The sequence below is a fragment of the Vespa mandarinia genome, chromosome 18, assembly GCF_050613455.1.
Source record: "Vespa mandarinia isolate Hongniang chromosome 18, ASM5061345v1, whole genome shotgun sequence".
Taxonomy (NCBI): Eukaryota; Metazoa; Arthropoda; class Insecta; order Hymenoptera; family Vespidae; genus Vespa; species Vespa mandarinia.
In genome coordinates, this window is record NC_140827.1 from 2,538,728 (window position 1) to 2,550,000 (window position 11,273).

General features: G+C 28.2%; 3 protein-coding genes across 5 annotated transcripts in view; all 3 read right to left on the reverse strand.

The window, feature by feature from the left end:
- Positions 1 to 242: 242 nt before the first annotated feature.
- Positions 243 to 3,890, reverse strand: LOC118445348 (uncharacterized). The gene is made up of 2 exons (XM_035874683.2): positions 3,704 to 3,890; positions 243 to 3,388 (listed from the first exon to the last, which is right to left on the reverse strand). Exon 2 carries the CDS (start codon positions 3,291 to 3,293, stop codon positions 474 to 476), a length of 2,820 nt encoding a protein of 939 aa, XP_035730576.1. The 5' UTR covers positions 3,294 to 3,388; positions 3,704 to 3,890; the 3' UTR covers positions 243 to 473.
- Positions 3,891 to 5,276: 1,386 nt separating this feature from the next.
- Pgrp-s2 (peptidoglycan recognition protein S2) lies at positions 5,277 to 7,342 on the reverse strand. Its single transcript, XM_035874473.2, has 4 exons — positions 7,200 to 7,342; positions 6,276 to 6,439; positions 5,923 to 6,085; positions 5,277 to 5,812 (listed from the first exon to the last, which is right to left on the reverse strand). The coding sequence occupies exons 1-4, from the start codon at positions 7,282 to 7,284 to the stop codon at positions 5,628 to 5,630; spliced, it is 597 nt and encodes a 198-aa protein (XP_035730366.2). The 5' UTR covers positions 7,285 to 7,342; the 3' UTR covers positions 5,277 to 5,627.
- Positions 6,276 to 11,273, reverse strand: part of LOC146872435 (peptidoglycan recognition protein 1) — a 7,490-nt gene continuing 2,492 nt past the window's right edge. For 2 of the 3 annotated variants that reach the window (XM_085662577.1, XM_085662576.1), the window contains 5 exons: positions 11,232 to 11,273; positions 9,623 to 9,949; positions 8,501 to 8,727; positions 7,200 to 7,396; positions 6,276 to 6,439 (listed from right to left, as the gene is read on the reverse strand). The exon at positions 11,232 to 11,273 is cut by the window's right edge. In XM_085662577.1, coding sequence (XP_085518703.1) covers positions 7,304 to 7,396; positions 8,501 to 8,727; positions 9,623 to 9,949; positions 11,232 to 11,273 — 689 coding nt within the window. In that variant the 3' untranslated portion in view covers positions 6,276 to 6,439; positions 7,200 to 7,303. The remainder of the gene's footprint in view (positions 6,440 to 7,199; positions 7,397 to 8,500; positions 8,728 to 9,622; positions 9,950 to 11,231) is intronic. The other variant, XM_085662578.1, reaches the window with a different exon arrangement.

Below are 11,273 nucleotides of genomic sequence, written 5' to 3' on the forward strand. Positions count from 1 at the left end.
GGTAAATCATATATGATGAAAAAACTAAGGTACTTTTAATATATATATATATATTAATATATATATATATATATTATATATATATATTATATTATATATATAATATAATATATATATATAATTATTTTTATATATATATATTATATTATATATATAATATATATATAATATATTAATATATTATATATATATATTAATTTTAATATATATATATATATATATATATATATATGTGTGTGTGTTACTTGGAATTAATCCATTATAATATATATGATCTTTTTTTTTATAAATGTAAAATCAATCTTTATCTCAATTAATTAAAACAGTGCATTTTTTTTAAAGCTCATAGAAAAACAGTGCAGAGCCTATTACTATTTAGTATTATATTATTCATGATGATTCCCAATTTGACATAATAATTATAATAACAAATAATTCCCATCTTTTCTTTTAAAATTAAAATATTTTTTTAATTATATATGAATTTTAACATGTTCCATTAATATGTTTTTATCTGTAAAATCTTCCCCACATATACCACAAACTAGTTCTTCTCCATCATCACTATCTTGTTGATAATGAACAATTTGTATAACTGTTCCTTGAGAAACTCCTTCGTGTAATAATGATTCCTGCCTATTCCCATTGTGACTTTTTATTGCCTGATCTTCTCTAGATGTATCATGTGTAGCCATATCCATAGGTAGATCGGTACTTCCTATCTGCGCTATTTGACTAGAATAATTTTCATGATCTTCTGGATTATTACTTATTGTCAAAACGGGAAGTGACTCATTTGGTTTTGATAATAAATGTAAAGTATTACTTTGTTTAGAGGATTGTATTAAATGCATTGTATCAACTTCATCGTTTCTGGTTGTAGTTATAGCACGAAGAGCATTATTATCTGGTAAAATATGTGTAGTGTCATTTTGTTTATTCATAGTAATTAAATACGAATCTGCACGATCATGATCATTCTGTGTTATATTTACATTTTCATTTTGTTTGTCATCTAATATTAATCTTACATTATTGTGTTTAAGCTCCGATATAGCGATTAAGTTTTCATTATGTCTTTCAGCAGTAACCACGAGATAAGTATTATTTTGTTTGTCATTTACAATTTGTTGACACTCTGTTTTATCCATTGCTTCTGTTATAGATAATAATGCTTTATTTTGTTCTAATCTTGAAATTTCATTATTATCTAGATTTTGTTTCTCCTGTGTACCTTCAACGATAGATGCTTTAGTTTTTTTTCTCGTAGGTCGTGATTTAGGAGCATTATTATTTGTTTTTGCTTTTGCTTCGGCTATCATTTGATCCGAATGTTTAACAATATGGGCGCACAATTCATCACGATCTTGATTTAAAGCACCGCATAAAGGACAAGGATAAGGTGGTCCTGTAACTTCAGTTTCATTTTTTCCTGCAGCATGAACCCATCGAACGTGTTCACGAAGAACAACTTTCTGATTAAAAGCTCTAGAGCATAAAGGACATACGTGTGGTCTTTCTCCTGTATGAATTCGTTCGTGTTTTCTTAATGTACCACCATCTCTAAATGCTTTCCAACAAAATTTACAACCATATGGTCTTTCACCTGTATGAGTACGATGATGAATTAAATATCCTTGTCGCGAGGAGAAAGTTTTTGAGCAAGTATCACAATGAAAATGTGCTGGACTTCCTGCATGAGTTCTACCATGTTCCCAAAGACCTTGACGTGATACAAAACTTTTTCCACATTCCGTACAAGTAAATGGTGAATCACCAGGATGGGCCGACAATCTGTGCTTATCTAATTGATTTTGTTTTTCAAATTGTGTTCCACAAACTTCACAACAATGAGTTTTCTTTCTATGTATCCATTGATGCCTAAACATTTTCTGTTTAGTTGTAAATTTCTTTCCGCATTCAGAGCAAGCATGTTTTCCCCATTTACTATTTGAAACACCTTGATCAATATTATTCTGCATAATTTTTTTTGTGCAAGTAGTTTGATGAGTTGCCAAATGATTTGCATCTTGAAACTGTTTATCACAATATTCACATTCAATGGGCATCCAGTTTTTAGATGTATGAATCTTTTCATGTGATACTAATGCTATTGCTCTTGAAAAACTAATACCACAATGACTACATGTATGCTGTTTATTAACATCTGTCCCCATATCCACATAATTTCTTCTACTGTCATTATTATATGTAAGTGCCTCAACTTTGACCATACTGTCTGAATTATTAAATGTATTAAGGGATAAACTGTATTGTTGACTGATTTGATTATTCATATTATTTTGTTGTGTATATTCAAATTGTGTTACTTCACCATTAGGTAATACATTAAATTCATGCAGTGTATCTATTTTTTCATCATGATTAGAGATTGTATTGACAGTAGACGATTGTTCATTTTGAAAAGTATAAGCAGGAACAGCCCAATGAACTTGACAAGCATTATAATTTTGTACAGTTTGAACTGTCGAAGATGGAACAGGTACATTTTGTGATTCAGACGTATTATTTTCAGACCATTTTCTAAATGTATCCACAGACTGTGATAATTGATTATTTCCTCTTGATTGCATTATAGCACGTCCAGCTACATAAGTATGTATTTTCATATGATTTGATAAGCTAGATGGTCTTTGAAAGTCTGCACCACAAATGGTACACTTATGAGGTCTTTCTATTTGATGAACTTGTAACATATGCGATTGAAGACTGCTTTTAGAACGAAACAAATTACCGCATGTTCTACATGCATGTGGTCGATCAACTTGATGACAAACCATATGATTATTTAAATCCATTTTCCTTTCAAATGTTTCTCCGCATGTTGGACATGATAACTTACTTATATTACACGTACCCTGATGTTTGGTAAATTCAATTTGTGTGAACAAATTAGCACAATTAGGACAACTGACTTTTTTATTTTCAAAACAAGGATACATGCCACCTAATTGACGAAGTGCTTCAACAGCCATTGATTCATCATCGCCAGAAGTATATTGTTGTTGTTCCTCCTGTTTGATATATATAGGATAAACGCTACGATTTTCATCTTCCTCATCCGATCTATCAGGTAAAATTTCGACAGCAACATGAGCTTCTTGAATATCAGTATTAACATCATTAACAGGAACTTCATTTAAACCATCTTGTAGTACACAATCATCAACAGGTTCACATATCTCTTCGTGTGATATTATATTTTCTTGAATATTATCATGTACTCCAGAAAGTGGAAATGTAACATATTGTTCATTTTCATGAGCTTCCATAATGTAGAATTATTTTACCCGCTCATATGAATTGATTTATATTTAAAGATCTTCCCAATGAACCTAGTTTCACCTTACTCCTGTTAAGTTAGGTCCTGTCAATGTAATCATTGAAAATCAGTGTCTCAATAAATTTCACGTATACTGTCGCAAAAAAAGTTATTTCCATTTCACATTATGAAATCGATTCTTCATTATTTTATATTAATTTATCTATTAAAATACTTATTTCTTTTTCCCCCTTCTGACAATATATTACTTGGTATGGTTAAATGTTAAATGTATGAATGAGTAATATATTATTGAAAATAAAAATACTCTTTTAAACAAATAACAATCGTTAAAATAACACTAAATTACAGAGTTATAATTTTTACATAATATTTAATAATTCATAATAATTTACACACTTATCCAAAATTTCAACGTATAACAAGGTTACTTCCATAGTAGTATATAACATGATCTATCTGAAGTTATCTGCGTTTGCTACATTGTTACCAAGAGATAAGATTTTACGCGGTAAATATGAAATATCATATAATTCATTTCTAAATTAATTTCAATTAACAGAAACACGATTATTTTCAGATTATTCTATATACATATATATATATATATATACATGTATATATATATAAATGTAGTACTTTTTTTATATTAAAATGAATATAATTCATAATAAATGTCAAATTAAAAAAGAAAAACAAAATATCTACAACATAAATAATGTTACTCAATAGATAAGTTTTATGTGCAATTTACAAAAATTTATTCACAAAAAATAATAAAAAGAATTAATATATATATATATATGTATATACATATATATATTATAATTTAAAAATATATATATTAATATTTATACTGATCTTATACTGATCTTTGCATATCTAAAATCCTGTTTTATCTTTCGATAAGAAATTACATTAAGACTGTTTATCACCTTCCGTTGGAAGTGTGAGACTTCAGCGACAGCTATGGACAAAATGTGAACTATAAATGTAAGCAAAAAATGTTGTGTCTGCAATGCTAATTAATTAGAAATTAATCAGTAATTAATTAGTATACAAGTGATAGAATAACTAGTGAGTCTATTCTAAAATTCATGTTCCCAGGATTGACATGAGTTATCAAAAATTCTAGTTCCCAAAGCATAAGAGCATTTTGATTGACAACGTGGTAAAATTAAAATATAATGAATATATCTATTCTCGAAAGATTTTGATGAATCTTTGATAATAACTCAATACTCTAATATTTATCCTCTTGAGTCACAATTTGTGACGGCCACTTCGGTATATATCCTTTTCTTTTATAGGGAGAGAAACAAGAATCAGATCTAAATAAAGATTCTTTAGTTCATCTTTCATGAGGATGTACAAATCCTTAGGGATTGATTATTTCCCTGATTAGTTGGATAGATTTAAACATATTCTGATTTAATTTTTTTTTGTAACCATACCGATCATTACCAACTTTTTAAACTGATCGGTAAAACATTATTATCATCATCATTTTAAACCGATCGGTACAATAGGAATCTACTAATATCAAAAGTCTTACTCGGTCGGTCAAAGAGAAATTTACAATTATCAACGTTCTTACTCGGCCGATAAACAAGAACGTTCATTCGTTAACATCGACATTCATATACAGTTGGTAAAACAGAAATCTATTATTATCGGCATTATCGATCCAATCCATCGTAAAAAATTCTGATATTGGTATGCGATACAATCGTTCTAACGAGACATCAATAAGAGATCTCTAATTAGTAAGACATCTATAAATAATGATATACCCATAAATTAGCATCTGTCAAGCTTGATTTTTCCTCTTATAATAAATACGGTGAATTCCCTCTCTTTTTATTATTTACTGTGAGAGATGTCCCGTTTTAATAGATCTAATCGAATGATCATAAACATACGATATAGAAGGATACAATCTAAACAAAAATTATTTTGATCAATAAGCATATTGTAAATCATTGAGAAAATTTTATACTTTTGTAAATATATACATTTGTCTTTGTGTATATCATAAAAAAAAAAAATAATGAATAAACCTTACGCATTACAAATTACAAAAGATTCACCCACGATAACTATATAAGCATACAAAATATTATTAATCCTTTTAAAATTCTTTCTTTACGATACAACAAACGAAAATATTCGTAGGAATGTCAAATTTGTATGTATCTATTTATATTGTTAATTGAAAACAAGTCAAAATGATCATTAAGACGATATAACAATAATTGTTAATATTATAACGATATAACGTTATACCTCGTAAATAAATTTAATCGCATAACGATTATATTTCTCATGGCATATCGCTCCAATTATTCCATGTTTTAATCATATTGTATAATGAATTTCCAGGACAATCAGTTTGAGCGGTTTGTCGATGGCCAAGAAGCTTATAATCGGATTTGATTTTGTTGTTAGCTACACCATAAGCTATTAAATTCTTCGTTGTCCGAATGCTTGCTGGATTTGGTGTGGTATCTATACGCAAATAGACACAAATAAAATATTTTGAGTTGTAGAAAAGAAAAAGAAAAGAAAAACGTAAGTATTATGAAAGAAAACACGTTTACATCGCTTATATTACTTACTAGTAAAATTACCAATGATGCAAATACCAATACTCTTGGAATTATATGGGATTGAATGAGAGCCATGTTTACCCCAGCCAAGACCTTCGTAGACATTACCATCTTCACCGACCAAAAAATTGTAGCCTATGTCGTTCCATTTTTTCGTGTCCATATGATAATTCTACGGATATAATGTGCAATGGTTTTAATTATTCAAAGGAATAATTTCGTTATGAAATTTTATCGAACATTATGGTTTGTTAAGGGAAAAAAAAAATGTACAGAAAAGTACAAGAAAAGAAAAGAAAAGAAAAGAAAAGAAAAGAAAAGAAAAGAAAAGAAAAGAAAAAGAATATATCATAAAAAGTCACCTGAAAACTTCTCACTCTAGCCTGACAAATAGCTTGAGTGTTACAACTAACAGTATCCGAATGATGAATAATAACATACGGAGGTGGATTTATTCTAAGAGGACGTATAGTGGTTTTCGGTGATCTAGCTCCCCATTGTTGTCTCGAAATGATGTTAGGTATTTCTAAAAATAATTATGCAGATATCAGATTAACAAATCGTTCGAACGATCGAACGAATGATAGAACGATCGAGAGATAGGTCAATGTAATTTCGTTTGTTTGCGATAAAAATTGAACGTGACAAGATACGCGAATAATGTCATCAACGAAATAACGTTGTAACGTATCAAATTATTTTTTTGTTTTCTTTTTTTTTTTTTCCTTTTTTTTCTCTTTTCTTTTTGTTTCTTTTTCTTTTTTTTTCCGATCTAATCTCTAATGTCAAAGCTGACGTCATGGCATAATTACCGTACTACTATAACGGCCGATAAAATTATTCCTACCCAATTATATATTTTCACATGGTTAACTACATTAATGGGGATATACAATTATTTGCTTTTTTTTTTTTTCATATTTATCAAGACTTTTGTCTCGTCGTAATCGTAATCGATTATATCAATTATTTTTGTCGAATTGCTAATGATTATTATGGATATTTTATAATTTTTTCTTGTTCTTTTTTCTCTCTCTCTCTCTCTCTCTCCCTTTTTTTTTGTTTTGTGATCAAGTGAAAAAACAATTTCTTTGAAGTATTACGTGCATATATATAACACATCGAGATACGAGCCTTCAAGGTCTCTCTTTAAATCTATCTCTTCGTCTATTTCAAAGATATATTTCGTAATTGAACAAATTTAAAAACTCGTCGAGGGACATAAGGGAGAAAAAAAAAAGAGAGAGAGAAAAAGAGAGAGAGAGAGAGAGAGAGAGAATTGTTACCAGAAGTTGCAGCAGAATTTGCAATTTCCGCTGGATGGCAAATTGTGATGCACGTTGCAATAAGTAGAAACGTCGCTCGTACCATTCTGATTACTTCTTAGACACTATAACACTACTTGATGATCGTTGATATATACTAATCGTCTTCTCCGTCGTTGAACACATACATTCGTGTCCATGACCTTTGCACATAGATACTAATATCAAGCATATGAAATTATTCGTTTGTATTGGTACGCCGTCTGTCGTATAAAACCGGTCAAAACCATATATGCGTGTATATGCGCGCGCATTCATGGGTTTTTTTTTATTTGCATATAAGTAAAATGTATATATATATATATATATATATATATATATATATATGTATATACGGAATATATTATATTCTCTTTGAGATATGGGTATTCCCAATTGATACTGTATTAATCTATTATTATTGCAAACGTATCAATATTTATTTGACTTTTTTTTTTTTTTCGTTATAAATTCCATCAGATACACAAAATGGTAAATACTCGTTCTCGTAAACGTGTATATATATACATATATGTACATATATATGTATGTAGTCGAGAACGAATAAATTAAATCAGTGATATTACGCAAAACAAATTGTTTATATGATTTGAAATAATTTTTCATCTATATTTCCTTTTTTCTTTCTTTCTTTTTTTTTTTTTGTATTCCAATAGACTCGTAGGAAAAAAAAAGAAATATATATGTATATATATATATATATATATACATATTCATATGAATTATTTTGTGTCTAAAAATTATACTCTAATCGTAAAAGTTTTATATTAAAAGTCGATAATATTATGGGAATGATTTATAAAAATGATTTATATCATAAATATGAAATTTATTCGAAACATAGTGATTTCGTTTTTGTAACTATTAATGTACAACGTTCGAAGCGTCCAAAAGGAGGAAGCGTAAAGGATTATCGTATATATACATAAAAAAAAAAAAAAGAAAAAAAAAAGAAAAACTAAAAAAGAATAAAATAAAATAAAATAAAATAAAATAAAATAATAATAATAATAATAAACGAGGTAGCAACGGTTATATAATATTTTTACTATACGATGATATATATATATATATATATATATATATATATATATATATAAATATATATATTGCATTGAACGATAGTAGTACGATTTTTTCGCAGCCTATTATATTAAATAAAACTAAATATCTATCTAAAATATCTATGAGTATAATTTATATTAAATATTATATATTCAGATTTATTTATCATTATTATTCAGGTCGTTTCCATTTGGTACCTTCGACGGTGCATTAGTAGTCGTAGTTTGTACTTTTTCAGGTATAGGATGAGATGTCCAATGAGGAAACGTCATGACGTATTTGTAAAACGTATCTCCTGGACAAAGCGTATTACGCGCTTGTCTATGTCCAATAACATTGTAATCATGATGTATCTTTCCAAGAAAGACGCCGCATGAGATCAGAGAATTTAAAGCACGAAGAGCCAAGGCATTTGGTAGAAAATCTACAAAGATATTGAATATTAAATATCTGAAATAATAATAATAATAATAATAATAATAATAAAAAAGAAAAAACAAACAAACAAACAAACTCGTAGAATAAGATTACTTTTTTTTTTTTTAAATGCATAAGAAAATAACTTCGAGGGGATTTACTCCAAGAAGACTAATCCACATATACATATATATCTATAATCATATAATACATAATCCACATATATGTACATATATATATATATATTTGTACATGTATGCGTGTATGTATCTATGTGTGTATGTATGTAGGTATGTATGTATGTATGTATGTATGTATGTATGTATGTATGTATGTATGTATGTATGTATGTATGTATGTATGTATGTATGTATGTATGTATGTATGTATGTATGTATGTATGTATGTATGTATGTATGTATGTATGTATGTATGTATGTATGTATGTATGTATGTATGTATGTATGTATGTATGTATGTATGTATGTATGTGTGTATGTATGTATGTATGTGTGTATGTATGTATGTATGTGTGTATGTATATATGTATGTATGTATGTATGTATGTATGTATGTATGTATATAGTTATAATAAAACGACGTCAATACTCGGAAGAGGAAGCATACGTAAATACACGTATACACATACATATATATATATATATATGCATACGTACGTACATATATATATGCAATGTCAATTACGACTTATGTCAATTGCATTCCCCCTCTCACTGCTCTCCCTCCCTCTCTCTCACTAACCCCAATAATAAAGAAGCTAACGAATTTATTTATTTGTCGATAATGATGTTCCTTCTTTTTTTTTTTCTTCTTCCACCTTAATAAAAAAAAAAAAAAAAAAAAAAAAAAAACAAAAAGGAAAAGGAAAGATAAAAACTTACCCATAAAATCACCAATAATGCAAATGCCGATACTTTGAAAATTATATCCGGGCGCGTGTGCACCAACTTTATTCCATCCACGGCCCTCGTAAATATTACCATCCTCGCCAATTACAAAATTATAACCAAGATCGAACCAACCATGATCATCGATATGTAATCTCTGATAAGACCTTACTATTTTGCTACATGTTTCTTGATCGTAACAATATTGACGTATTCCACCATGATGAATAACTACGTATGGCGTTGGTGTACGTTCGATTTGTTGCTCGCCCAAAGGTTTACGTGCTTTCCATTCCTCTCTAGTTACAATCCTTGGACAACCTGTCTTGGACAACATATTTAACGTATAAGATACACATACATATATATATATATATATATATATATATATATATATATATTTTTTTTTTTTTTCTTTTTTCTTTTTTCTTTTTTATTTTTTTTTTTTTCTTAAGAAGGAGAATTCATCATCGATAAAATATTCAACGAGTTTTTATACTTCAACGAGATCAATCAAGTACATATTTAGCTTCGATCACACGAAACGTCTGTAAGAAGGATAGGGGGAGGGGGTTGTGGAGGGGTGGGGGCAGAGAAAGAGAAATACAAAATTACAAAAAAGAAACAAACAAAGGAAAAAAACGAAGAAAAGAAAGGAAACGTTCGAATAGCGTCTGTGATTCACCTAAAGAAATTCTTTATATAACGGCATTTTTTTTCCTATACATGTATACATTTTTTTTTTTTATTTTTTTCTTTTTTTTCTCCGTTTTTAAACTACAATCAAAATACGATCGTCACGATCGTATTACTACGATTCTCATGCAATTAACTTGAATCAATTTTATATCATCCATTCCGTTTGTATTTGACGTAAAAAATCGATATAGAACAATTATTTCATATATCATATATCGAAAAAAAAAGGAGAAAAAAAAGTAGATCGACGCGCGATCGATATTAAAATTCTTACATTTCGAAGATACGTTTTCGTTGACAATTTCAAAATTGTTAATAACAAATTATATGCGTTACACATTATAAATTATGAATTGATAACAATTTTAAATTGTTCGTCGCACGAACGACCCGTTCGCCCCAAGAAAAAGAAAAAAAAAAGAAAAAGAAAAAAAAAAGAAAAAGAAAAAAAAAAAAGAAGAGGAATCTTTCGATCACCATCGAATAATAATGAAACACAATTAATACGCGCAATGTAAACGACATTGTCTTTTTTTTTTTTTTTTGAGACATATATTAATTTTTAAATCGATGGAATTGATCGACTTCAGACAAGGAAAAAAAAATAAAAAAGATAAAAACGACTTGGTCGTAAATAAGTCCACGTAATAAAAACTGAACAGACTACCACTGACACTTCTTTTTTTTTTTCCTTTTTTTTTTTTTTTTATTTTTATCAATTCGATTAACTTCTCGAATTGAATTCATTTTGTTAAAAAAAGAAAGAAAAGAAAAAAAAAGAAGGAAAAAAAAAGAAGAAGAAGAAGAAGAAGAAGAAGAAGAAGAAACGAAAAAATTACGAAACGATCTAACGATCAATAGATTATTATTATCGAATGAAATGATTAAAATTCGTATGTCTTACCGGTAACGTTGAGACGATTCATCATAATCTCGGTTAAAGGCG